Source organism: Helicoverpa zea, chromosome 22 (genome assembly GCF_022581195.2).
Source record: "Helicoverpa zea isolate HzStark_Cry1AcR chromosome 22, ilHelZeax1.1, whole genome shotgun sequence".
Taxonomy (NCBI): Eukaryota; Metazoa; Arthropoda; class Insecta; order Lepidoptera; family Noctuidae; genus Helicoverpa; species Helicoverpa zea.
Genome location: NC_061473.1, coordinates 6,989,228 through 7,017,213, shown reverse-complemented (window position 1 = coordinate 7,017,213; position 27,986 = coordinate 6,989,228). Strand labels below are relative to the sequence as shown.

Below are 27,986 nucleotides of genomic sequence, written 5' to 3'. Positions count from 1 at the left end.
GGGCAGTCTGTCCGGGCATGCCTTTCGACGCAATACACTTCACAGACTCTTCAGTTTGTTTTAGAACGGCTTCGCTATTAGTTGTGTTGCAAATAAGTACAGCCATATCAATTTGCTCAATGAAATTGAAATTGAAGAACCAGCAGATCTATACAACTACTTACGGATGGATATAGCGTCATTTGAATTTTTACTACAACTTATCGAACCCAAAATTACAAAACAAAATACGAGGATGAGACAGTCAGTGACTGCAAGAGAAAGATTAATTGCTACGCTGAGATATTTAGCTACAGGCAGAACTTATGCAGATATGAAATTCACGTGTGCTATATCGCCACAACTACTAGGTAAAATTATACCGGAAACCTGTAAGGAATTATTTATGGCATTAAAAGATGACTTCATTAAGGTAAGTTATTTATTATTATAAAATACGTAGAGTAAAACTTAACAATTATTATTATTATTGAATTTGAGATATTTATTTAAATTATCAATATCATTTATTGTAACATCATCAATTATATTTAAGTTAGGAACAGACACTTGCTCAGATAATTCTCCTTGGTTTACATATGGTTGACGATTTCGTGGATACAACGTAATTATATTTGGTGGCTGCATAGCAGTTGGTTGGAATCTTGGAACGGGTTGTGGGCCTGAATACGACGATATATTTTGAGGTTGAACTACGGGTTGAACAGTTATCGATGAACCGACATTTAAAAGGCCCATTCTTCCATTAAATAAAATTTCGGAAATCAATTTTTTCGCGATGATGCCTTGTAGCTCTTCCATTTTCTCGAGATCATGGGCTACGCTGTCCCCAAACGCTTGCTCTTTACTCGTATAACGGTTTTGGAGTTCGTTGCTGGCGATATCTAAAAATTTAGCTTTTTTTTGAGCAAGGGTTGTAGTTTCTTTTTTATTTCTTACGGTGGATGTTGACTTTTGAGATGGCGCATCCGATGAATTACTGGGACTAGGAGGCTCAGTCATCTGAAAATAAAGATATATGTACTTATCTCAATAACTATTTAACTTTCTTTGTTGCAGTTTCCGTCAACTACTGAGGATTGGTTGGAAGTTGCGCGTGGTTTCGCAAATACATGGAATTTCGAACATTGCTTAGGAGCGATGGATGGCAAACACATCGCTATTAAACAACCTCCACATAGTGGTTCTTACTACTTCAATTACAAATCTTATTACAGCATTGTATTATTTGCAGTTGTTAATGCTAATTATGAATATTTATATATTCACACTGGCACAAACGGTAGAGTATCTGATGGAGGCGTAATACAGGAAACAGATTTTTATGACAAATTAGAAAACGGACTGTTAAATTTACCACCCCCGAGTATCCTTAGAAACTCTCAAATTGTTGCCCCATATGTTTTTATAGGAGATGATGCGTTTCAATTGTCTGATCACGTAATGAAACCATACCGCAAAGATATTAATACTCCGAGAAATGAAAGAATTTTTAACTATCGTTTGTGCAGGGCACGGCGAACTGTTGAAAACGCCTTTGGCATAACCGCTTGTAGGTTTCGAGTTTTACTATCCACTATAAGTCTAGAAAACGTGAATAATATTGATTATGTTGTAATGGCTTGTTGTGCTTTGCACAATTTTTTGAGGCGCAATTCTTCTAACTATATGACAATTCAATGCATGGATCACGAAAATCATAATCACACAGTTACTCCTGGAGAATGGCGACAAGAGCAATCACATCAGCTACATGGCTTGTTGAACAGAGGACGCAATTGTGAAGAGAGAGCTAAAGTTATAAGAAAACTGTTTACAGAGTATTATAATAACGAAGGTCAAGTGGCGTTTCAAAGTCAATTTATATAATACATACAATTATACATTATGTTCAAATAAATATAATATAAATTCAACTGTGATAATAATTATGTTTTATTGAAATACCTAACTATCTGTACTAATCTATACTAATATTATAAAGCTGAAGAGTTTGTTTGTTTGTTTGCTTGAACGCGCTAATCTCAGGAACTACTGGTCTGATTTGAAAAATCCTTTCAGTATTAGACGGCCCATTTATCGAGGAAGGCTATAGGCTACTTTTTAACTGGATTCGCGCAGAGGTTCCCGCGGGATGCGGGTGAAACCGCTGGCAGAAGCTAGATATTAAATATGTATCTAAAAATATTAAGTAGGTATGTCGGTACGATACTTACCAATGACTCATCTGTCAAAGAATCAGGCGGAGAGTTTAAGGAAGATATTCCAGCTCGGGCTTCCTCTTGATCAGAAGTGAACTGAAGCAGATTGAAGTACCAAAGAGAAGGTACATAAACCTCGTCTGTTGATGAACCCGTTCTAGTTGATTTACGTATTTTGCGCAATTCACGCCTGTAGGAATTCCTTAGGGATTCTATTTTCTTTTTAACATACGCTAAATCAGCTCCGGGATAAATTTCTTTACATTTTTCAATCAAATGTTGAAAGGCGGTATTACGCATTTCACTATTCATAAATTCCTTGCTTTTTACCTTCCATAAACATGGATAAGTTTTGTATTCAGCTATAAATTCTTCCCAGAACATTTTATTCTCATTAAAACTCATTTTAAATTAAAAATACTCCATAACTCGTCGAAACGATAATAAGCGGACGTCAGTTTGGCTAGCTGTCACTGTCATATCTGTCCACAGGCCGCCTGGACTAAGCATTCACGCTCGGACCTGTCGGTGCCTGTGCAGACAAAATGAGATCGCGCGGACTTCCAACGGGCAGTCTGCCAGACCGCCCGCGGCAGTACTACACTGACTGATAAAGCACAGACATGATAGTAGCGAAGCCCGTCGGACTTGCCTGCAGGCTTGCCCGCGGACATGCCCGTCTAGTGAATTCCCCGCTTTAACTAAATTTTGTCGTGTCGGGGGACCGCTCTAATTTATTAGCCTAACGTTAGAAGTAATGATATACTACTACATTACATATACTTCTTATAAGTTTTTATACAATTTTGTTTAGATACGTGTTTTTTTATACGAATGTTGTAATTAGGTAGGTATCATTTGATTTATGTAAGTATTTTTAAAGGTAAAAAGCGGTCCCCCGACACGTCAAAATTTAGTTTAGTCTGACAGGCTTTAGTTGGTACTTACGTAGTGTTAAAAGTTATTTTTTGCTTTTTAAAGGGTTTAGCGTTTTTAACCTTTTGTCATAATAACTGCGTGCTTTTTTTGGGTCGGGGGTTTTTTTTAAATTTATAATTTAATTTTATTTCATGCTTTTTGAAGGAGCTCCTTAATTTTTCCTTCTTTCATTTAATTTCTTTTATTTTAAGATGGGGTCGCTATATGCGATCTCGGCCAAAAGAAGCTGTTTAACAATCCTCATGACAAACCAGCTCTGGGAGAATTGCACAGATTGAGAAACAACAAAGATTAACCTTTGGTCATTCTAGATTTTCAGCAAAAATATAAATCAGTTTATCCGTTTCATTCCGGTATTCCAGGGTTTCATCCGCCACATCCCATTTCCAGCATCAGGTTCTCGTCAATCAGAAACATGAAGAGAACTCGTCAAGACAAATTCAACGAGCCCAAACTCGATGGGTTTACTAAACGGCAGTTCAGGGTTACGTCTCCTATCTTCGTGTCCTAACAGCAGACCAGCTCAGTGGTTCCAGAAGACATTAGTATTTCAAATTTCAGATCCCACATATGCTTGCAAGTAAACTGAGCGTGTAACATTCCTATCACACCTAACAAACGAGCTGATGACCTTGAAGACCTGAACCGATTTCCACCAAACATAGCTAAGAACACTCCCGAATGACATTCCTTTCAAACAAAAAAAACCGCATTACAATCGGATCATCCGTTTGGGAGCTACGATGCCACATACACACACACACACACACACACACAGACACGTCAAACTTATAACACCCCGTCGTTTTTGCGTCGGGGGTTAAAAACAATAAAATTACGTTGAAAACAAACTACTCACTTTCTAAAAAACAGTTGCGCGCGAAAACATGCAGCGACACGCAGGATCACCGCAGCGGCGCAGTACTCAACTGATCGTATGTAAACACGACGCTCACGGGCGTAGTGTGAGTGGGGAGGGGAGTATAAAAATAAGAATGTGTGCGTGGAAGTACTTTTTTTTGACATTTTTTTAAAATAATGCTGTGACAGTACAAAAGTCGTAATTATACCTGTGGTGACAGTACAACATGCCGTTAAAAAATCGGTCGTCGTGTGGCGTACTGATTTTATCCAAGTAAAAAATGATACGTCGACAGGCGACAGGCTGTGGTCGTTACTGTCCACGAACGTGTTAATAATGTTTACGTATCAAACGGTAGAAAGTAGGTACCTTCCCGAGTCGAGTGATCGTTCCATCTCCATTTTTTACGAGACAAAATATCGTAAGCACAGCACACAGCACAGTCCACGTGGACTGTCATCCAATGAGATTCATTCCACGAGCGGCACGACGGCACCGCAAAGACGACGACGGCACTTTTCAAAGAGTCCACGTGGACTTTGATAAATGCCGCCTTGTACTTAAAAATAGGTTTTAAAGGTCACTCTGTGGCTCAGTTGCCGTCCGAACACCGGAAGTGGAAGTGTGCGCGCACTACCGGTAATCAAGTATTGTTCGCGATCGCTACGAGTGAGTAGGGTATACGTCTTGCATGATGAGTGATAGGAACCGTCGCTACTCGAATATCGAGTACCTACAAATGGTACGCGTGTACGCAATAGCTGGTGACAATTTAAGGGAAGCAAGAAGATTGTACGCTGCGCCTAACAATCTAATAATGTTACGGAACCGAGGAGTGATCAACCCGCAAGTGCTAGGACTGCAAGTTATTTTAGCAGCAACACAACGGTTGCTTGATCACGGCCAGTTTCGCAGCCCACTGCATGCACAAGCGCGGGGCCGCCCACGATATTCACCTGTTCTCGAAGAAAACGTGTTGCGTTACTTCGAACGACACCCGCGAAGGAGTACTAGAGTAGCTGCCAGACATTTCGGAGTCAGCAAGTACTATGTTTGGAAAGTTTTACAAGCGGAACGATTGCACCCGTACTACTCTACCGACGAGCACAGGCCTTATACAGGGCTGACCCTGAATCCAGAATGGTATTGTGTCGCTGGCTTATGGAACATCCAACCACCAACATTCTCTGGACCGATGAGTCCACATTCACCCGAGTTGGGATGTTCAATATCCACAACGAGCACTGGTGGTCAATAAACAACCCACATCTAATCCGAGAACATTCCCACCAAATCCGATTTAGTGTGAATGTGTGGGCTGGAATTATATCGCGACGCGTTTTTATTTTGATTTATAAACTGAGCGATAAATGGGGAACAGTTTGTTCCGAAAATGAGTGACGTCATAGCATATTTACCTACAACACTGCTGCCCTTTTCCATTCATAAAAATCGTAAGGCATTTTGGTCATCACTATGAATTTTAATTCTTAAAAATATATCCTTTATGTCGCCTATTATTCCTATAGGATTCTCTCTAAACCTAAACATAATGCCGTACAAAGATTGCAATAAATCGGGACCTTGAAGAAGAAAATCATTAAGTGACATATCACAATCACAACATTTCGCGGCGGCATCAAAAACTAACCGTAATTTCTTTTTATTAGGGTTATCGACTCCAAAATGGGGTAAGTACCAAATATGGTGGGCTGTTTGTTCGTCTTTACATCCAATTTTCTTACGTAATTATTGTTAAAAAGATATTGCATACGCTCGCGGCACCTACCTTCATATTCCGAATCTAACATTTTTCGTTCTACCGATTTTAATCGTTTTAACGCGACAGGATACGAATCCGGCATAATAAAATCATCATGTTTCCACGGAAGCCTGACCGTCCATTGACCATTGACTAATTCGGCGGACTCGTCAACTATTTTGATAGCTCTCAATGTCTCTAAGTTCTGACGCGGATTGTTATTAATACCGATTGAATCTAAAGAAAAAGAACGACGGATTAACTCGTGTAAATCAATGTTTACGTTATCGTTATCAGACTGCATAGATAAAGACATGTTAGTTTGCTGCAATGATGTATTTGTGCATGCAATAATATTATAAAGCCATCTACACACTCGCGCGCGAATCACGGCGCCAATCGCGACGCGAATCGCGGCGCGAATTGGAGCAAGAACTGCCAACTGTCCACACTGGCAGAGGTTCGCGCCGGGCTCTCAGTATAGTTCGCGCACTTGACGCGTATGCACGCCAAGCATTTAATCAATATAGTTTATTTGTAGTCGGTATGGACAGTGAAACCACTACAGCAGCTGCGGGGCTACTTTGCGCTTTAGCAATTTATAGTTACGCCATAAAGAAAAAACAAACAATTCAAAAGAAGCAAAGAAAACGGAGATGGTGGATTACCACCATTCACCGAAACAGAACCAGGTAAGTACCAATTTATTATGCTTTCTCATAGAGTTTAGGATATAGTAAGTACGTAGTACAAGATGGGTGAAATAAATATATATTCACTTTTAGCTATATAAAATTACAGTTTTAATAACAGTTAAAATGTAATACGCCGCTGTAACATATCTTGTGATGTGGGATCTGATACTTGATAACTTTGTATTTTGTTACAGTGCAACCATGGAGGAGCAGTTGAATGAACTAGTTGCAGAACCTACAGATGAATTCAAAAAGTTTTCCCGGATGTCATTAAATGATTTTGAATATTTGCTTAGTCAAATTTCAACACGAATTTCAAAACAAGACACCCAATTACGAAAAGCTATTCCTGCCCAGATACGTCTCGCTATAACACTGAGATACTTAGCAACAGGAGATGACTTTGAAAGCCTTCATTTTTTGTTCAAAGTTTCACCACAAATAATATCAAAAATTATACCCGAAGTTTGCCATGCCCTATGTGAAGTGTTAGAGGATGAAATAAAAGTAAGGACATCAATTTAATACTTTTATTATGCATATACAGAACTACTTAGAATCTAGAATATAACTTTGCAAAATCAACCAAATATAATAACAAAATTCAATAGACAATAAAAACAAAATTCGGTAATTTCAGTAGGTATTTAACTTAAGTCAAAAGCTGTCTGAACTATATCATTATTATGATCAGATGTGTTTGCATCTTGGTTCTCTGGTAAATGAAGGACAGGATAATCTGGTGTACGAATTAGCCGGTTCGATTGAATAATGATATTAGAAGGTGGGGCTGATATTACTTGTCTATTTTGGTAATAAGTATTTTGATTCGCCTGCCCGTAATGAAATGGAGGCTCTGAATGCGTAGATGATGATGTGCCTGTTCTTGGTTCATAAAAATGAGGTGGCGATGGAGTCATCACTAAAGGGTCATCAAATTGGTATTGTAAATACATCCCATCAATGTCGTGCATCAACTTCAATCTATTCTTTTCAGATAATTTTCGCAACTTATTTGCTAATAGTTTTCCGTATAAATCGCAATCATCGTCTTGCTGAATAGGCTGTAATGGGTTCCTTTTTAGCGTGGATTTGAAGGTGATAAGAGCGTCTTTAACGACATTTCCTGCGTCAACCACTTCTGAAGAGATTTTGCGTCGGTGGATTGTCTGGTCACTGTCTTTTTGGGTGTTAATAGACTGACTTCGATTTTCATTCATTTCTTCAACATTCTCTTTAATAGCTTCGAGATTTACTTCTTTAGGCTCCTTTATTCCACGTTCCTAAAAAAACACACATACATTTAGGCACTTAAATACTGTTTTTTACATGAAGGTTTTATATATGTTATGTTTTTTGCAGATACCATCTTGTCCAGAAGAGTGGCTGCGTATTGAAAGAGGATTTGCAAGGAAGTTTCCTCGAGCGGTTGGATCTATTGACGGCAAACATATTGTTCTCGACTGTCCATTCAATTCTGGTTCTGTATACTATAATTATAAAAGAACCTACAGTATAGTATTACTAGCATTAGTTGATAGTCAATACAATTTCATGTTTGCTGACATTGGTTGCCAAGGCAGAATAAGTGACGGTGGAGTTTTTACAAATAGTATTTTATGGAACAAGATGTGTACAAACAGCTTAAATTTACCACCACCGCATCCATTACCAGGTTCGAACATTGATGTGCCCTACGTTTTTTTGGGGGATGGAGCCTTTGCACTGTCAGAACATTTAATGAAGCCCTATCCTGATCAGCACAACATAGGATCTGCAAAACGTGAATTCAACAAAAGATTATCTTCAGCTCGGGTAGTGGTAGAAAATACTTTTGGTATATTGGCGGCCAGATTTAGAGTGTTTAGAAAACCAATCCCATTACAACCACAAAAGGCTCGCCTTATAACATATACTTGTATACTACTACATAACTTCTTGAGACGAAGTTCTACTTCTTTACATATCTATACACCACCCGGATCTATTGATATGTTTGATGATGATGGAGTACTTATACAACCTGGATCATGGAGGACAGATCAAGAAAATACATCCGCTTTTCGTAACTTGAGAAGAGTACCTCGGCGATCAGCAAATAACGCCACAGAAATAAGAAACGAATTCACAAAATATTTAAGTAATATTTAAGTACCTAACTATTAAAAAATAAAGTTATCTACTAACCGTATTCATACTTTTTTTACACTTTAGAGTATCTCCCAAAAAAGCATCCATTGCTTCATAAGCGAACCAAATGGGCTGATATATCTCATCGGCACCAGCTCCCGATTGAACGGACTTCTTAACTTTTCCCTTGTAGCTCCTATAGCTTGACATGAGAGAACCTTTTTTCTTTTTCAATTCATCAATTGGTATTTCCATCACCGTACTTATCCGCATCCAAGCATCATGGGTTTTCAGTTTATTTTTATAATCTTTCAAATTAATGTCCCATAATACCGGCTCAGCACGAAAACATTCTATAAATGTTAGTTCTAATTCATTGCTCCACACGTTACTCATTTTGCAAGCAAAATCGTAGCATATACCTAAAAAAAAACTAAAACACAACCATCCGTGTCAATTGCTACTGAGCGACTGAGCTGCCCGAGGCGCGAATGTATAGTCTTGTCGCGTTCACGTCGCGCTTCGCGCCTGCGAGCGCTTTGTCGCGGGACAAAAAACCGACAATTTTCGGGGAACACAGCGCGAACGAGCCGCGAAGCCGCGAAGAATATGCGAATCGGATCTACACTCATGTTACGCGGGTGTTTCGCGCCTTCGCGCGCGGTTCGCGCGCGAGTGTGTAGACGGCTTAAGGTTCGCTCGCGCCCGTGTCGCCGCCGCTGCTAGCCGGTGGCGGTGACTCGCGGCGGGCGCGCGCGGTCGACTTACCTTGCGGGCTGAGTGCGCGCGGGCGAGCTGCCGCCGCTCGGGGCCCGCTGACGCTGCTGATGTTGTTGGCGTGCTCGGCGCGCTTATCAGTAAAATCAGTTTGGCGTAAAGCTCCATGCACACACCACCCTAATAATGTTTGCGTGATAAACGGCCCGCTCGACTTATACTTTTTACAAACAATTGGCGCAATTCAATCCTAATTATCTTGCCCTATTAACAATTCAGGCTTAACTTTACTATCAGAGCACAAAGAGTAATTAATATTAGGTACATAATCGTAACATTCTACACTTGATACAAATTGTACGGGTAAGTGAAGTTCTTTAAGTTTGCGAGCACTTAGCTCATATTTATCACCGTTACTGTTGCTGATGGCACATTTAATAAGTGAGTGCAGTTTGACATACCAGTTCAGAGTCCCATGCGCCAGATGCGCGCATTGTCACCGTCTTACCGTGGAGCCCAACCTTATCAGCAAGGTCGGCGGCGATAAGGGTCACCGTGGCACCATCATCTAGCAACGCATGCGTGTTGACACTGTCTTTGGGTCCGTGAACGGTTACCGGCACTATTTTAAGCACTACTTTTGACCCGGATAATCTCTGCGATGCATTTGGCACGTTTAGCACTGACACTTCGGAACACTGCGCGGCGCGTGTGTTTGCGTAAGCGACGAGTTCGCTCTCGGGCTTCGGCGCGTCGCTGGGAGGCGGCGGCGGCGTGGATGATCCGTGGCGCGCCGTCTCCGGCTTCGTCCAGTGTAGCAGGCGATGATGTGGCCCACCACAGGCCTCGATGTCGCAGCTCTCCGCAGAACACGTCGCTGAATCTTAGTGTCGAGCGCCGAGGCATTTAAAGCACAGTTTGTTCGCTCGAACAAATCGCCAGCGGTCCTTTCTCATAGCTCGCTTGAACTTGCCGCAGTCGGATAATGAGTGCTCGGCAGTTCTTTTACAGAATCGGCATTTAGCCTGCGCTGTGTCGACCACCATGGCTGTCAATACAGATTTCTTGTCAGTTTTCTCGTATTTACGTGAATATTCGTTCTGGTGGTGTATGTAGCTCACCCTGGACTCTGCTACTTTTTTAGCTTCGACGTATAGAAATTCTGATAGCAACTGTAACTTTGGAGTTTCTTGGTTTAATCTTTCGTGCAGGTATTCTACCCACTTGTTAATTAAATTGGTAGGCATCTTTGAGACGACGATTGATGATAGTTGTGGGCTACTTAAATAGTCTGATTGTTTCAGTGTTGTAACTGCTGTAACATAGTTTTTTACCATGATTGCGAACTTGACTATTTCAGAGTGGTAAGCTTCTGGTAGCGGGGATAACCATCGGAGCTGAATTGACTCTTGGCGCATTACGATCTCAGGTCTACCGAATCTAAGTTCGAGCGTGTCCATGACGTCCTTAGGTGAGGTGTTACCCATCAACAATGCGGATGCAGCTTCCTTCGCTTCTCCACGTAAACACTTACGTAAGCGCCACACGTTTTCGGTGTCGCTAAACTTACAGATGCGCGTCGACTCGTGAAAGGCTTCTCGGAATTGGAGCCACTCTAGGGTTCTCCGTAGTACTGGGGTAAATCCTTAGGGCTATATTTCACCGGGACACCATGGCGGCGCAACCAGTCGCCGCTGCCAACAAAATGTATACAGCTCTATAGAGAGTTACTCACCTGGTGTCCGTTTAGTTGCGCAACCAATTTGGCGGCGCGACCAACTCGGACGCGTGCATAGAATGTTACTGGTTGCGCCGCCACGCTGGTCGCGCCACCACTAACTACTACAGCGCGATATGGTGTCTCACTCACTCGGCCGCCAGTCCGGCCGCCAGTGACGCTCCCACCACAGAGTACTTTTTATATTATGAAATAGAGGTCCAACTCGACTACCAAACTAAGTAAGACAAGTGGCGCCTTCTGAACGCAGGTTTAAGAAACTATTTGTCAATATATATACATATAGCTACATAAAGCAGTGGTTACTGGGTCTAGGTAGATTTTTGTTTCTTTTTGTTTAATATTTATAAGATGTTTTTCAATAAATAAAACACTGATAACCTTTAATATAATTTATTTTTTTCTTTTAAAACATTTCATGTATAATTTTTTCGCTTTTAGCTTATAGGAATCCGTATCATCATCACACTCTCTCCTATTTATTAATATTTTATTAATATCTTTACAGTAATTGTAAATAAAGAATCTGCAGGATATATTGATTAAAAAGTCTATTAATTTTTCTTTATGAATTTCACATTTTATGAAATCGAATTTCAAATGTATAAATATTAATGTTTTGATGAAATCTTTTAAATATTTTTTTTCCAAACATTTTTTAATTATTGTGTAATTTATATCCTGCAGATTCGAAACACAATTGAAGAGAGAGTCGCTGGGACTGCAAAGCCATTTTTTATTAGCATACTCTCTATATTTTAAATAATCGTGTTCCTGATCGGACATTAAATTTTTTTTACATTCACTACAACCCTTGAAGACTTTCTTCTTAGCGGTTTTAATAAAATAACCGCTAACATATTGTAGCCCCCCAATTATACGGGGGTCGCTTTTGTCTTCAAGGGCTGTAAATTCAATGTCCGGAATCTCAGAGAGCTCACAATTTATTTGTTCTTTGCAGGCCCCGCTTGTGATGAGAACTTCATGCAAAGCGTGGCAATTATCTGCCTCACAATTTGTCCCTGGGGCATGGACACTAGATAGGCTGTTTATTAAAAGGCTGCTAAATGCTGCTTCAAATCCATCTGGAGTAGGGTTTACGTTGCGGCATCCTTGACTCCTTATCGATCCAAAAAAATTTTCTATTGGATCCTGATTCAGATGCCGCAACCAAACCGATGTCACTCCGTACTTCGCAGCAATTTTTTTTAAAAGCAGTTCTATTCCTTCTAGTGTCCATACCCAGTTACTTAAGGTGGGAACATACTCCACATTCGAGGTTTTTACATTCACAAATTTCATATTTTTTAAAAATATTTTTGCCTCCATCCATGTTTTGTGATGTATTGAGTTCGGCGTCGCAGGTCCCAGCAGTGGTTTACTGTGCTTCCTTTTCCCGAAGCTTCCGTTAATGGAGTCAAAAAGTTTGTCAAAAAACAAGATGACGTCCGCTGTATTTTGCGCATCTTGAGAGATTATTCCTTTTTCTGCAAAAAAATAAGAAAAAAAATATTAATAAATATTCCTCACACGTTCTTACAACGCAATCTAGTCCCAAACAAAGCATTGCTTGCTTGTAATTTGGGTACAGCAGACAACCAATAAATGAACTTATATAAATATAAATATTTTATAAATAACATAACATAGTGTACATATGTAGAAACACCCACACACATAAATGTTTGACTTATGCGGGAATCGAACCCGCGACCTCCTGTGGCAGGCAGATACACTGGCTACTATGGCATCTAGTCATCAATAAGAAACTTGTTATTATTAAATCTGAACTGGGAGCAGTTTTTAATTTGTGAAAACTTTTACTATACAATCTTCCGCCCGCGGTTCTACCGCATCCCGTGAAAGCTACTTCGCGCACCCAGATTAAAAGTCACTTTTAGTCTTCCTCAATAAATGAGCTATCTAACGGTGAAAGATTATTTCAAATTAGACCTGATCGACCTTGGTGATTGGATTGGTTCTTCAGATTAGCATGGTTAAGAAAACATACAAACAAAAAAATCTTCAGCTTTATAATATATAAGTATCGATAAAATAATGCAATGTGAAAACATTATGTAATAAAGTTTATTTACCTGCTAGGTAGCCCATATTTGATGCTACAGTTTGGCTGAATAGTTGCGTAGCAAATTTAACTTTCATCCGTGGAATTTTACTGGGAATGCAGTGGGAGTCTGTTAATTTTGGCACCAGTCTTATGCCTTTGTAGCCTGGGTTTTCTTGGTGCAGTGCAGTTATGTGTTCCCACTTTGCCATTAGCATTTTGTTGTCTTTTTTATATAGTAGATTTTTCGTTATTAAATTATTTCTTATACATTTCATTAAGTGAGGTGGGTCATACAAGGGAATGATTTCCTGTTTATTTATTAAAATAATATTTCCCTCAGGTTCTTCTGATTTTCTTAACAGAATACCTCTTGTTTCTTGTAACAAGAATTTAATGCAGTTAACATTATTTGTTCCTTGGTCGCACACTGTTGCTACCACATTAAGACCAGCATTTTGTAGTTCTGTGATGACAGCCTTTAATTGTTTTGCCAGTTCTGGTCCCTTTGTGGCAGACTGAGAAAATGTGTATGCAACGGGTTGCTTATAATTTTTTATAAGTCCTCTTATCATAAATACCTGCGCATGATCTGCATACTCAGGCAGTGTCTCTTGCCCATTGGTTACAAACCCACTCACTCTGTCCTTCCTTTCATTGTATGCCACATTCGGTTTTAGTGACATTTCGTCAAAAAGAACCACACATAATTTGTGCTCTGGTTTCATTTTAAGTGTGGCTTTTTTTATTTGTGCCATCAAATTTTTATTGATACCAGCATTTATATCTGCCATATTAATTAATTTTATTAAAATTTGGCGTGATGGCAGGATAAAGATTTTCCTCAGGAATCTGTATCCTTTTGGGCTTTGCTTGAGGATAGTCAAAGCTACAATTTTTTCCTCTAATGTGAAACGCCGGCCTTTTTTTTCCTTTTTGTGCTCCCTGAACTGCAGCAAAGTTAAAATTTTTGATGTGCTAGACATTTTGTCTAGAGTTTCTAAAAATTGAGGGTTTGTAGTAATATTTTGCAGGGCCTTGATCTTGATTGCCTGCTTTTTAACCTTGCTACGGCATTTGCTGAGTTTCACACCAACTTGCAGCATTTTCTGATACAGAGCACGCTCAGTTTTCGTAACAGCAACCTGTTTTACCGCCTTCTTACTAACACATTTAACTTTGCGATGCACTGAAAAAATAATAAGAATCATATGAATAAAAATTGCAGAATTTAAGAGTACATATGAGTGAGATAGCATCAAAGCTAGTTGTGTGTGAAAGTATCCCATGATTGAAATATGTATTAAATCTATAAATCAGTACCTAGTTAATAAACCATGATAGTGAGTGTAACAAGCAAACTCAGCTTTGAAGTTATTAAGTTTGATTACAATTGTGTTGCTTACCAAGATCTTTCACCACCTCAACATTTTCTTCTTCACTATGAGGCTGTCTATCACTGTGTACAGACTGAGATTCTGAAGTGACAGGATCTGAAAGGTCATTAACATATTTGGTAAGAAATGTGTGCCTATTATATACAAACCAATTAAGCTGATGATCATTACCATCATCATGAATGTAGCAGTTCATATTGAGTAACCATTATTTGAATCATATTGAATTAATTAAAGCCAGCCCACTACTAGACAAAGTTACTTTTTCTTTTATATAGTTTATAATATCAACTAGCGACCCGCCCCGGCTTCGCACGGGATAACAGTATTTCCCCAGTATTTAATGTATGTTATTATACATAAAAACCTTCCTCTTGAATCACTCTACCTATTACAAAAAACCGCATCAAAATCCGTTGCGTAGTTTTAAAGATTTGAGCGTTCATAGGGACATACAACATGACACATGACAGAAAAAGCGACTTTGTTTTATACTATGTAGTGATAAGGATGTTAACATTTTAGGACTTATGCATATGACATATAAATGTAATTTAACAAACTGTATTTCATCAATCACTCTTGTCTTAAGGGATAGGTTTATAGAGAGGCTAGTTTACTTTAATTGTTTGCAAAATTATAACTCAGGAACAACAAAAATAATTCAATTTAAGATGATTTTAAGGTAAATTAGCACATTTATCGAGAGAGGCTACATTTTATCCGGGCGCATGAAGGAGTTCCAGGACAGAATATGTGTAAAATAATTGCTGATTAAATGCTTGTATGTAGGATCACTCACCAAGATTCTCTTTCATTTGTACATCTTCAATTGAACCTTGTGAGTGTATATGTAGATGCGCAGGTTCTGTAAATAATAATATTCAGTGATTAGTATATGTTATTATTACATCATTTATTGCTAGTGTCTATCTATCAATTACACTATATGCTGTCCGCATGGGTGCCGCATATTATGCACAAATATGTTGACATTATTGAAAAGAAACAAGTATTAAACAAAACAAAGTAATACAAAAGTAAATTATTTCAGACATGGTAATGGTTTTTTGTATGCCTAAGTGAGAGTAGTAGAAATCATAATTGACATGTACCTTGAAAACTAGACGTTATGGATACCACATATTATGTTTGGAACATTTGATCTATGATTCATTACCTATTCATTCAGTCAAGAGGGTACCAAAATTGTGTAATGCAGTGCTATTTAAGTATTACAACAAATTAAAAATAGCAAAGGATTTTTGGTAAATGTGACATTCAAGTTACTCAATTTCAGCCTAATTTGTAGGAATAAATGATCTTTGAAATAACTTCACTCAAAAATGGCTGGACCGATTTGGTTGAAATTTGGTATGTAGATAGGTGATACCCTGGATTAAGACATAGGCCACTTTTTATCAATACACCATGCGGACGAAGCCGCAAGTGGAAGCTAGTACATACGTAATGTAAATGTATGTATGTATGTATAAAAATGAATTGCTTGTTTATATGTATATGATAAAATATACCTTTTGATGTAGACGGTCCTGAAATCTGAAGAGGTCTTAGTGCTCTTTTTTCAATGCTGAATTTCGAGCAAGATAATCCTGTAAACAACGATAAAATAATATGAATTATAAATATAGTAAATTTTGAAATGTAATATAGAAACTCTTGTATGACATACTGCGTACATACAGAAATTGTGGCTCCAAAGAAATCTCTATTCAGATGTTTTAGACTTACTGCAGCTTTTCATTTTGTGATTTGGAAAGTTTACTTTAAACTCAAATAACATGACTGTTTATTTCTTTCTAACATCAACTCTAGAAATTTGAGACTTAGGTACTCTTTAAGGTAAACAGGTACCTTAATTTGGGTATTTTACTAAAACTAACCTGGCATGTTTTTTGTAGGTACAGCTCCTTTGGCAAGTCGGTTATTCCGGCACCAATATTTTGGTTCGAAATGATCATTACAGACGCGGCGGTATTTGAAAATATGGTTATTTTCAAGTTGCAAAATGTCACCACCAATATGAAAGACCCATGTATTAAATAGCTGCCTATCCTTATCTGGATTAGGGAATTTATGTAAATACCCCGTAGTGTCTGAAAAAAAGGGTAACAAGTTAGAATTCAGTGGAGTCGTGACAAAATGACGACTATTTGTTTTAAGGATGTTGATAAATGCTTACCTAAGCCATTTGTACATCCGGGAACACAACACTTTCTATTAGACATGATAAATATTAATTATCACAAAACGGGTCAACGAGTCCTATCTCAAGCACAAAATTCACAAGATTTCGATCACCTCAAGCACAAAATCGACACGGCCGAAGGAGCAGAGGCTCAACTTAACGGACTTAGGTGGATAAAGCACTAATAGGGATAAAAATCTGGAAAAACAAACAAGACACCGAAAAGCACTTCAGCGCAAACCGGCAGCCAAATTTGTTTGATTGACAATTTTTGCATAATGTTGCATGTAGAAAATGGATTTAATGTTGCCAGTAGAAAATAAATTCTTGAATTTTATTTTATTTCTGGCTAATTGATAATAAACATTAAATTTTAGTAATTGCTTCAATATGCAACTCAAAATTTTTATTATTTATTTTTTTATTTTAGCTGAAAAAAAAGATAGGGTAAGAGTAGAACCAATAAAAGATGTGATAGCGCCCTCTTACACACCTAAGCATAACTACTACGCAATCGCGCATCATCGTCATTACAAATAACGCCATCTATATTTCAGTTTCTTTAATATCTTACATTATAATACTACCAAATTAAAATGACACTTCCATGTAAGGACCTCAATGTATTTACTGTCTCACTTCATTTTGCAGACCTATAATGATACGTTTTCTCGTTTGCCACTATTAAGATTGTCACCCCTGCGCTCCCACCTCATTGCATGCAGCACGTGTCGCAGTTATGTTTTATTTTTTAACTGCTTATTTTAATATCTGAGTAGTTTGTTAACTGCATACGATGGATAATTTCGATACAGAAAGGTTTATTATCGAAATTCAAAGTAGACCATCAATTTGGGATAATTCCTCGTCAGATTATTCCGATAGAGATTTGAAAAAGAAATGTTGGGAGGAAGTTGTAGATTTATTTGGAGAACAGGAGCAAACCGTTGAACAAAAAAAGAGCTTTGGTAAGTAAACAACATTTATTTTTCTGAATGAATTTGTCAATCAATAAATGTTGTCATGATGCTTCTGGTGTAACATGGAAAGCCAAAAGCTCGTTGTAAGTTGTGTATGTATTTATTAATGAATATAATTATTTTGCCATGGAAGTGGGTTTTCGTTTACAAAATAATGTGTAAAATTATCTCGAGTGGTAGTAGCAGCACGCCCTCCTCTATTGAAATTTTGCTGTGTTGTTGTTTGAAAGCCCATTATTGTCAGAGTATCATCATATGAATATCCATCTCTAGAACGTACAAAATTGTGTAACACACAACATGTTCTCACAATGGATTTTGCTAATTCTGTGTGGACATTTAATGGTCTGTGGAAAATTCTCCATTTATTTGTTAAGATGCCAAATGTGCACTCGATGTAACGGCGAGCTCTCGATAGTCTGTAGTTAAAAATTTTCTTTTCGGCACTGAGGTTGTTTCCTCCGTATGGACGCATAATATTTGTGCTCAACCCGAATGCTTCATCGCCTATAAATACGTAAGGGAAAAGCGTTGGGTTATTTTCTGAAATTTGTAGGGGCTCTGGAATATTTAAAGTATTACTTATGAGTTTCTTATACAATTCAGTTTCTTGGAAAATTGCTGAATCGCTACTTTTCCCATAGGCACCGACGTCTATATAAATGAAATTATAATTAGCGTCACATGCAGCCATCAGCACCAATGAAAAAAAGTGTTTATAGTTATAATACATCGAACCAGAATCAGCAGGTTGAATCAGTCTTATGTGCTTTCCATCGATACTACCGATGCAGTGTGGAAAGTTGGCATGTTTTTCGAAACCATCTGCTATTTTCATCCAGTCATTTGCAGTAGCCGGAAGTGATAAACATGTTTGCAACTTATCCCAAATCACAGCACACACTTCTTTTATTATTGTGCTTAATGTTGTTTGTCCTAGACGAAAGCTATAATGCAATTCTCTCATCGTACATCCACTTGCGAGGTACCTGTAATTAACAAAAAGTAATAAGTGTTATAATTTTATTTCCAGGGTTAGTGTTGCAAAAAAGGTGGAAAAGCATCAGATCATGCTATGCGCGGGAAGTCAAACGCCAAAGAAATGTTAAGTCCGGGTCTGGAGCCACTAACCGCAAAAGCGAATATATATATTTTAAGCAGTTACAGTTTCTACAAAAAGTAGTAGCTATCAGAGAAGAAGGTGAAGAAGAAAAAAATTCGGAAAGCACTGAAGTAGGCGAGCGACCAAAAAAAGTTACAAACAAACGTAAACTAGCAGTAGACGATGATCCTTTTATTCAAGCATTAAATAATTCAATTGAGCAAAGACGCCGTGAGACAACAGAGCAGAGACTACGCGAGACAGCTGAGGTTGACGAAGATCGGCTATTTTTGCTTTCATTGTTGAGCACATTAAAAAATCTACCTCCTCAAATTAAAATGGCTACCAAAATAAAGATGCTAACTTTGTTGAACTATGCGTCAGGTTTTTCTGGTAACAGGACGTTTGATTATACTGGTCCGTCTTTTCGGAATTCTCCAGAAATTAATCCAGGTGGCAGGATGATGAGTCATGACACCTACCATCCTGGTTATTCGACGCAACGGCAAGTGATTGCTACTGAATATCCTGGACCAAGTTATAGGACAAACACGAATTATCAGAATGAACCTATCACAAGTAGTCCTAATTCCCCATATAATTCTATGAATACAATGACATATGCAAGTTCTCCAAGCGACACAAATGATTCACAGGACTCAGAACCACTTATGGATCTATATAGCACTTAAACGTTCATGCTTGTTTGTTTGTCTACATTTTTTAATAAAACTTACTTTAAAAATGTTCATAGTTTGATTTAACTTACCTTAATGTTACAAACAACTTTTCTTCAGGACTGATTGATTTTCTTAATATTGTGTCTTGCTTTAACAAATCATTTTCACACAAAGTCAGTAACTCATCAAAGGACCTCACGGACATCCTCACATAATTAAAAAACTTATCCGGATATCTTCTTAGATCGGCGTATATGTTGACGAATTGTCCTTTCTTACAGCAATCGGCTAAATAAGGATGAACCCACCACTGTTTCTTTTTTCTCTTGAACTCTCTTCTCCTACGTACATACAGCAGTAGTGCTGTCTCTTCAACGTCCATTTTGATACTGTCTCAGTGTGGTGTGGCGACTCTGGTGTCTGTATGGTGTCCAGTTTGGTAGCTTACGGACACCACGGTGGCGCAACTGGTTGCGCCGCCATGGTGTCCCGGTGAAATATAGCCCTTAGAGGTGGCGAGCCGCGTGAGCAGGGTACGGCCATTTTGGGAGGCCGTGGACGCCTCGACTGCACTCTTGATGGCGCAGATCAGCTCCTGTATGGCGGTGCTCGCGCCTGTGTCCCCGACCGTCACTTTATTATCTCCATCGAGCGGCGGGCCGTGTTCGGCAATGGACTTCTCCAACCAGTTTTCTACCTTGCTTTTGTAGGAGCTTGCTGACGACTGTGACCGGCGTGAATGCAGCTCGGCTACATCCACGGCCATCTTCTTTTCGAGCAGCTCCTTCTGGATGCGCGCCTTTTCTTTGGCCAAAAGGACTTGGGCTTGCGCTTCCTCTAATTCGATCTCCACTTTGACTGTCTCATATTGGAGGCGCAGCTGTCGCGCTGCGGACGACGACGTGTGCGAACATGCGCCATCGCGGGCGCCGCCGCCATTTTCGGTGCACGAGTTCGCACGTGGCGGCAAACGTTCCAGGACGTCTTTGGTTGTGCACTGCACTTCTGATTTCGCTAGTTTCTTTTCTTCGTCTGCCGTTGTAAGTTCCTGTTTAGTGTGAGCACGTGTCTTGACGCCACGCGCCGGTGAACGAAATAACGACATCTTCTAGTTCGCGCTTGGTTCCTTGGCCTCGGATGCGGCCGAAGGATCACTTTGTGGCGGATGAGGGTGCGCGAGGTGAAGAAATAAGAACAACAGCTATTGATTTTAGCACTGGGAGCGATCGGCGGGCATGCCCAACTTACGCGCGCGGTCACTCGCGGGCGTCTTGGTGGTCGGTTGCTAACATGGGGATGCAACTGAAGTACAATAATTTTCTGAGGTTTTTTTTTAGAAATGCGCCATCTAGTGACGGATGCCCCGTAACTTGGGTATTTGTACTTCGTTTTAGTCACTAGATGTCACTGCACCTTAGACCGATATTTCATCGATTTAATAACAAATCTAAAAAAAGTTTTGTGATTAGAAATATTAACAAATATTGTAATTAAATAATTTTATGATTTATTTTTAATTCTTTTTTATCTATGAGGACGTCTTAGTTAATCACAATAATCACACTACTTGAAACCACTTGAAACACTGACGATTGACATTGACAGTCGACCATACTTTTAAATTAAACCGTTTTCCGTTTTCTAACGTGTTGGTTTATTCTGAGTGTTATTTTCTGGTTTTTTTATTACGATTGTTGCGTGTTCCTGGACTCTGATACTGACTGCTTCTGTGATTGACCTGGCTTCGTATTTTGGACCTGTGATCTACTGCATTTTCATTGACCCGGCTTTGTATTTTGGAACCTCGATCGACTGCTTTTACATTGACCCGGCACCGTATTTAGGACTAGAAAATGCGTCCAGTGGATCGTCTTAGGGGCGGAATGCCATCAACGTCAAGATATAAGTGCTACTTTGATTGTGACAATGACGGTAAGTTCAAAACTTTTAACTTTATAATGCACGTAATTTATCTTTTGCTGATAGGCTGCACAATATCCATTATTGTCATCCGTGCAATCTGTGGTCATCATAGTCCTTGAGTCATCAAAAATCTAAGATGCACTACCACACACACTCCTGTCCTGACCCTACACAAACAATTGAAACTGCACATTAACTTTTATATCCAATCAAAAGACTCGGAATCTACGTATAAGACAAAGCCCGCTCTAGACGACCCTCTGACCAAATAACTTCATCAGGTTTTAAAACTATGATTTTACAGTGGCGTAGCATGGGATTCCGCCGCCCGGGGCGCAGGTATATTTAGCTGCCGGTCAGTGGGTAGTCTTAGGGGCGAGCCCCCTTATTTAGGTACTTATTTAAATTCAAATGACTACAATTTAATAAAATTCTAAAGATGGTTTTGGCAAGAAAGAATTATTATTGATATCGACTCATGACCAGGTGCGGTCTCAGCCCATGATTTTGGGATTCACTAGGGTGCTGGAAGGAATACTTTCAGAAATTGTTACTGGCTCTCTTTGATATGTAGTGCAGCAGTGTGAAAATTTTAGCATCCTACCTAGGATTTTGTTGATTCATACACTAATGATCTATGTATAACTTTGTCGATTCATACAGCATGCAACAATATTTTTTGCAAACTAGGATATGTTAGATTTTCCTTTAAAGCTCAAAAAACATAAAGCCTTGTGTGGACTAAGCATTTATTGTCAAATTAAACGAAAAACAAGCAGATGTAAAAATTCAAGAGCGAGTCGAAAAATTTAGTACCCTGCCTGCCTGATAGGTTAGATCTTCTTTTAGTAGACAAGAAGTTATTGGGAGGTAGGCTAGAAGTATAGATAGATATCTATCTATCTTGTTGTATTTGTTATGGTGGTGGTGGTGGTATCTATACACACTATGTACACCATAACAAATTACAATTTAAAACTTAATAACTAAAAGGGGTGTAACAATGGGTGGTCTTATCGCTAAAAGCGATCTTTTACAGACAACCTTTAATGTATAGTGACTCTTCTCAAGAAAATTGTATTATGGGGTGGCATAAATAGGAACTGACAATGTAAAGGCGGCAAAAAATGCCTTTGCCTCTACTGTCAACGCTATCAGCTTCTACTTGGCTTGATGCTGCAGCTAGGCGGCGGTGCCGGCCCCTAGAGTAGCGCCACCCAGGGCCATGGCCCCCTCGGCACCCCCATGCTATGCTACTGTGATTTTATTTACTTCAACTGTGGTGTTCCTGTTCTAGTACTGCTAGACCTCAGCTATTATTTCTAGTGTTAGATTAATATTCAAGGATGGTATCACAGTACATTACTAAAATTTTATACATATGATGATGATATCTATTACGGTATTTTAATGAGAGTGAGTTGTTCATGTATAAAAACTTCTTGATTTCAGGCCCATTGCACCGATTTCCTAAACCTGAATACCCACATTTGGAAAAGTTTAACTCGTGGAAAAAAGTACTAGATAAAGCTTTACAAGAGAAAGGCGACATCTACATTTATAACCAAATTCGATTTTGCGACAGACATTTTGAAGAGTGTTACCGTTCAGCCAGTCACCGACTTACTCCAAATGCAATACCAACTCTAGGTACCTACTATTTAGATGTCTTATGTTATTTAAATCTTAATAGAAACAAAACCACATTTCTTTGCCTTCGCTGTAATAACAAAATTGTTCCTCAAATATTAAATAAAATTTTCTACTGAATAATCTAATCCTAATTAGAAGAAAATAAAATGAATATTATATACCAAAAATAATTGATGCAACATGCTATCTTCTAAGAATTAAATGAATATTGTTCTATATTCTACATAATTATACAGTAACTATAAATAATTTCATCCTTTTGCAGATTTATCTACATTACCAGTTGGTCAAACTCTTGAAGGTCCATCGGGACATGTCGAGGCAGACATGTCGAATTTATTAAACATTTCGCAAGATAAACTTGCTGTCATTGAGCCATCCAGCTCTACCCACTATCATAGTGATGTACAGAATGCATTACAGACAGCTGAACGCCCTAAAGGTAAATATTTTTATTGACAATTGACCTTTGACTTGTAACATTAGGTTTTTCTTTCCATCATCAGGATTCCAATTTGTTTCCACTGTAGGGTCATAAAACTTCTTGCAGAGAGAGAGAGTGGGCATTTAAGCGTACATAGGGAAATAAGGACAGAGAAAGCGACTTTGTTTTATACTATGTAGTGAAGCCTATGTGTTATTACATTTTTTATAAGCTATATTACTGTAAAGTTTCATCTAAATCCGTTTAGTAGTTTTCGCGGGAAAGAGGAACAAACATCCTCACAACATTTATAATATTAGTACTAGTATAGGATTATTTCATACTAACTGCGTCCCGCGGTTTCACCCGCGTATACCGGAATAAAAAATAGCCTATGTCTAATTCCAGGGTATAAGCTATCTACATACCAAATTTCATCCAAAGCCGTTCAGTAGTTTTTTCGTGAAAGAGTAACAAACATCATCCAAACTTACAAACTTTCGCGTTTATAATTTTAGGTAGGATTATTTCCGCACTTGCAGGAATCAATAAATGTAAGACAATAACAAATCTCCGAACTTGTAAACCTGAATTAAATGGATTAATAATAATAACTTGATATAATCCTACAACTTATGTGTCATAATAATTATTCATCCAAATAGCTAGTTCTAACCATCCATACCATTTTTTTTCGTTGGTAGAAAAGGCCCAAAAATGTATGGAGTCTGAATGATCTTCTTTATATCCATTTTTGTTTACCCATAAAATCCCCATAAAAAATATTTATCAAGCTTGTATCTGCTGTTGTAGGGAAGTCTCCACTTTTTGTATCTGTTCCTCGAAGCCTACCTATTCCAATCTCTGGTCATAATATAATAACAGAACAATATTATGTAACATATTTTTATCACAATTCTATTAAAACTTTGTGTAACACTATTTCTTTGATCTGAGGTGTAACATAATTTAAATTACAGGTTCTAGGAAAAGAGGGACTTGTCAATATTTAAAACGAGTTGTCACCTCCAAAGAGAAGGAGATAATAAAGTTAAAACAGAAAGTATTGAAGCTGAAAAAGAAATATAAGGAACAAAATAACAAGAAACTCTCTGCAAGGAAAATTTCCACATCAAAATCATTTTTGAAAGAGTTAAATAAAATGCCTGCAACAATAAAAATATTTACTTCCCTCCAAATGAAATGGAAAAAGAAACCACGAGGCAGGCGATTTACATTTAACGAAAAAATCATGGCATTGACCATTTACAAACAGAGTCAGAAAGCTTACAACCTCATGCGAAAAATGTTTGTCTTGCCATCAAAGCGCAGCCTACAAAAAATGTTGAGTAAATTTGAACTGAAACCAGGCTTCAATCCTGATATATTTAAAAATTTAAAAGCTACAGTAGCAAAATTGCCGGCAGAAAAAAAGTTGGTCAATTTACTGTTTGATGAGGTATCATTGGCTCCGGGTGTTTTTTACAACCCTGCCCTAAAACAGATAACTGGTTTTGAAGATTTTGGGCACAGACAAACAAAAAAACTCGCAGATCATGCCTTGGTCTTTATGATCAAGGGTATAAAAAGCAAAGTGAAACAACCTTTATGCTTTTCATTTTGCCAAGGTGCCACGAAAAAGGACGATTTAAAGAAGCTGATCAAAACAATAATAAAAGAAATCTCCAATACTGGATTGATAGTTATTGCCACTATATGTGACCAATCAGCCACAAATATTTCTGTGATAAAAAGTCTTCAAGAAGACACAAAACGCAAATATTTACAAGAGGGTAATGAATATAGGACCCAAGCCTTCGAGTTTGAAGACCAAAAGGTCTTCCCATTATTTGATCCTCCACATCTTTTATACTTCGGCCGTTCAGAGAATGCGTTCCTGACACCTATCAGTTAGTCACGACTAGTGATGGGCACAACATAACACTGAGTTCGTTACCGTTCCTTCAAAATGAACCGCCGCATTATTTTAAGATTATTTTCGTTTTAAATTGGCGGAATCATTTGTTTTATATTTTAGTTATTTAAGTGGAAACCAAAAAAAGGTAATATTCATATAATAAAATTGTTTTATTTATTCTTTGTTACAAGTACATTGAATTGAATGTGCGAACAGAATATTAATCAGACTCCGATTTGCTTGAGGAGGTGGTGTCTTCATCATCATCTTCGCCTACATGTATAATTATATTATTATCAATAACAGAATCAATCCTGATATCTCGGTCTAACAAAAGCCGGGTAATCAAATAAAAACAGATCGAAAACACTTGAAAAACGTGGTCTATGCGCACGAAACGACAACGGACGACTGTTTTAGCGTCACAAAATGGCGGCCCATAACGCCATTTGGGGTTACCATTTTTAATCTAAGTATAAAAATGCGGTTTGGTCATAGTTTTATTTTTATATTTCATAAACGTTATAATTAAGTCTTATAGTCCATTATTTTCCAATTCTTAAAAAGAAAATCAAAACGTATTATTTTATATTATAACTGTATAAGAACAGATTACGATACTTGCCTGTTATTTTTAGCACAGCACTACAAAATATAAACCGCTGACATAACCTTGTAATAGCGCAGTATAGATTTAGAAAAATATTGTTTACCAAGTTATTTGACACTCAGTTTGGCACAAAATTATAACATTCATTGATTATTGATATAATAATGTTGTTTTAATGCTCCTCAATTGTTAAAACGGTAAACAACCAGCAAAAATATTTTTATCGTAACTGCAACGCCATTGCAAAGTTACGTCGTCAGTTCAATCGCGACGTGTCAGGAACGCATTCTCTGAATGGCCGAACTATAAAGGGAATGAGAAATAATTTACTCGCCAAACATTTGAAATTTGTACAAGATGGGAAAACAAAGTATGCAAAGTGGGAACATTTGGAGATGCTGTTGAAGTTAGATGTTGGGGATGATGAAATTAGGCTTGTTAATAAATTAACAGAAAACCATGTTAATAAAGAGAAAATTCCAAAAATGAAAGTGAAATATGCTGCACAAGTTTTCAGCCAAAGGGTATCATCAGCATTGAGATTCTTAGCAAGTAAGTATGCTTTTTATTGTTCTCATTATTTTCTCTATATTTAAAAAAAATTGCTATTAATTTACTAAATTAGATTTTTATTTTTAATTTACATGTTTTTAACCATCTTCATTCTCCACAGACAAATTAGAAAGTTCATTATTTTTCTTTAAAATAATATTAGATGTCCTGGCTACATTTATAAGTTCAAAAATATTTAAAAACAAACAATTGAGATGCTATTTCTCTCGATAAAATTCAAAATAAAAATACAATTCATATCTAATAATTTATCTAAAATTGGCTATGTCAATATTTAAGATGCATAAGATATATTGTTGGAATAACATTATAAATTGAAATGAAATAATAAATTAAAATTATCATATTGAAATAAAAATTTGAGACATTATGAAACTACAAAATATAGTTTAATGTTGGTTTCTTACTAATTATATTTACACCCACAACTATTTACTGAACCAACTGATAAAGACGCACAGTAAATCGTTACTGCCACTTTAAAGTTTGTAAGTTTGTGCCTTTTCGACACAGCCGTGAGGCACACCGTTTAATTTTTTAATTAAATTTTTGTATTTTTGTTTTTTTATTGTGTGCCCCTAATCTGGGTCGAATAAATGTATTTTCTTTCTTTTTTCTTTAATTTCGGTCCACAATAGCAAAAAAGATTGATATGAACTGTATTCTAGTACTTATTTAATATATTGTTTCAGAACACAACCTTCTTCCGGCGGAGTGCGAAGAAACTGCTGATTTTCTACTCATTATGGACAAACTATTTGATTCTTTCAATGGACATTCATATACAGGTGATCCAAAAATTTTCAAGGGGTGTGTAATGAATAATTCTCCTCATTTTAGATTATGGACAGAGGTAGTTCCTATATTGGATTCAATGACTTTTAAAACTATAAAAAAAAAACGGGATGGTACAGAAGAAGTAAGATATGAAAAAGTGCCATCCCTTCAAAATTGGATCCACAATATTAAAACGTTTAAAGAAATGTGGGAGTTTTTAAAAATCAAATATAAAGTTACTAGCCTTTTAACCAGAAATTTCAATCAGGACCCTCTTGAAAATTTTTTTTGTAACATTAGAAGTAATGGGATACGAAATGTTAATCCCTCGTGCCTACAATTTATTAATGCGTTCAAAACTTTGTTACTTAATAATTTAAATTCGCCCCATTCTGTAAGTGCCAACTGTGAAAAAGATGAAAATAAATCACTGCAATCTTTCAAAGATCTTCTTGCTGAAAAACAAAACAATGAAATTGAATTGGTTAGTGGTGATTTTCCTATTGATTCTTTAATTAATACAATGAACCAAATTAAATGGAATGACTCGATTTTGCATGCCGAATCAAAAAAATATGTAGCAGGATACATTGTAAAAAAATCGAAATGTAAAGTGTTCAAAAAATGTGGA

General features: G+C 37.6%; 6 protein-coding genes across 6 annotated transcripts; 4 read left to right on the top strand and 2 right to left on the bottom strand.

Annotated features, from left to right (window-relative positions):
- Window positions 1–166: 166 nt before the first annotated feature.
- LOC124641259 (putative nuclease HARBI1) lies at window positions 167–1,925 on the top strand. Its single transcript, XM_047179301.1, has 2 exons — window positions 167–412; window positions 1,060–1,925. The coding sequence occupies exons 1-2, from the start codon at window positions 167–169 to the stop codon at window positions 1,867–1,869; spliced, it is 1,056 nt and encodes a 351-aa protein (XP_047035257.1). The 3' UTR covers window positions 1,870–1,925.
- On the bottom strand, window positions 412–2,901 carry LOC124641266. Its single transcript, XM_047179309.1, has 2 exons — window positions 2,217–2,901; window positions 412–1,002 (listed from the first exon to the last, which is right to left on the bottom strand). Exons 1-2 carry the CDS (start codon window positions 2,604–2,606, stop codon window positions 451–453), a joined length of 942 nt encoding a protein of 313 aa, XP_047035265.1. The 5' UTR covers window positions 2,607–2,901; the 3' UTR covers window positions 412–450.
- Window positions 1,986–8,650, top strand: LOC124641243. Its single transcript, XM_047179284.1, has 4 exons — window positions 1,986–2,233; window positions 6,125–6,456; window positions 6,654–6,966; window positions 7,822–8,650. The coding sequence occupies exons 1-4, from the start codon at window positions 2,198–2,200 to the stop codon at window positions 8,608–8,610; spliced, it is 1,470 nt and encodes a 489-aa protein (XP_047035240.1). The 5' UTR covers window positions 1,986–2,197; the 3' UTR covers window positions 8,611–8,650.
- LOC124641263 lies at window positions 6,563–9,282 on the bottom strand. Its single transcript, XM_047179305.1, has 2 exons — window positions 8,647–9,282; window positions 6,563–7,742 (listed from the first exon to the last, which is right to left on the bottom strand). Exons 1-2 carry the CDS (start codon window positions 8,983–8,985, stop codon window positions 7,107–7,109), a joined length of 975 nt encoding a protein of 324 aa, XP_047035261.1. The 5' UTR covers window positions 8,986–9,282; the 3' UTR covers window positions 6,563–7,106.
- An 8,166-nt stretch (window positions 9,283–17,448) lies between these two features.
- Window positions 17,449–19,747, top strand: LOC124641267. The gene is made up of 2 exons (XM_047179311.1): window positions 17,449–17,683; window positions 18,729–19,747. The coding sequence occupies exons 1-2, from the start codon at window positions 17,512–17,514 to the stop codon at window positions 19,487–19,489; spliced, it is 933 nt and encodes a 310-aa protein (XP_047035267.1). The 5' UTR covers window positions 17,449–17,511; the 3' UTR covers window positions 19,490–19,747.
- Window positions 19,748–20,764: 1,017 nt separating this feature from the next.
- LOC124641448 lies at window positions 20,765–27,435 on the top strand. Its single transcript, XM_047179516.1, has 6 exons — window positions 20,765–21,409; window positions 22,853–23,050; window positions 23,319–23,495; window positions 24,458–25,357; window positions 27,271–27,366; window positions 27,419–27,435. The coding sequence occupies exons 1-6, from the start codon at window positions 21,331–21,333 to the stop codon at window positions 27,433–27,435; spliced, it is 1,467 nt and encodes a 488-aa protein (XP_047035472.1). The 5' UTR covers window positions 20,765–21,330.
- The last annotated feature ends 551 nt before the right edge of the window (window positions 27,436–27,986 follow it).

Excerpts from the sequence above, each read along its gene's own strand:
- LOC124641259 (XM_047179301.1), top strand. The coding sequence starts at position 167 with ATGGATATAGCGTCATTTGAATTTTTACTACAACTTATCGAACCCAAA. Across the intron at positions 413-1,059 it reads TAAAAGATGACTTCATTAAG|TTTCCGTCAACTACTGAGGA; the intron begins GTAAGTTATTTA and ends TCTTTGTTGCAG.
- LOC124641243 (XM_047179284.1), top strand. The coding sequence starts at position 2,198 with ATGTCGGTACGATACTTACCAATGACTCATCTGTCA. Across the intron at positions 2,234-6,124 it reads TACCAATGACTCATCTGTCA|AAAGCCATCTACACACTCGC; the intron begins AAGAATCAGGCG and ends CAATAATATTAT. Across the intron at positions 6,457-6,653 it reads ATTCACCGAAACAGAACCAG|TGCAACCATGGAGGAGCAGT; the intron begins GTAAGTACCAAT and ends ATTTTGTTACAG.
- LOC124641266 (XM_047179309.1), bottom strand. The coding sequence starts at position 2,606 with ATGAGTTTTAATGAGAATAAAATGTTCTGGGAAGAATTTATAGCTGAA. Across the intron at positions 1,003-2,216 it reads CTTTGACAGATGAGTCATTG|ATGACTGAGCCTCCTAGTCC; the intron begins GTAAGTATCGTA and ends CTTTATTTTCAG.
- LOC124641263 (XM_047179305.1), bottom strand. The coding sequence starts at position 8,985 with ATGAGTAACGTGTGGAGCAATGAATTAGAACTAACATTTATAGAATGT. Across the intron at positions 7,743-8,646 it reads GTAAAAAAAGTATGAATACG|GAACGTGGAATAAAGGAGCC; the intron begins GTTAGTAGATAA and ends GTGTTTTTTTAG.
- LOC124641267 (XM_047179311.1), top strand. The coding sequence starts at position 17,512 with ATGGATAATTTCGATACAGAAAGGTTTATTATCGAAATTCAAAGTAGA. Across the intron at positions 17,684-18,728 it reads TGAACAAAAAAAGAGCTTTG|GGTTAGTGTTGCAAAAAAGG; the intron begins GTAAGTAAACAA and ends TTTTATTTCCAG.
- LOC124641448 (XM_047179516.1), top strand. The coding sequence starts at position 21,331 with ATGCGTCCAGTGGATCGTCTTAGGGGCGGAATGCCATCAACGTCAAGA. Across the intron at positions 21,410-22,852 it reads CTTTGATTGTGACAATGACG|GCCCATTGCACCGATTTCCT; the intron begins GTAAGTTCAAAA and ends TCTTGATTTCAG. Across the intron at positions 25,358-27,270 it reads ACATCTTTTATACTTCGGCC|AACACAACCTTCTTCCGGCG; the intron begins GTTCAGAGAATG and ends ATATTGTTTCAG.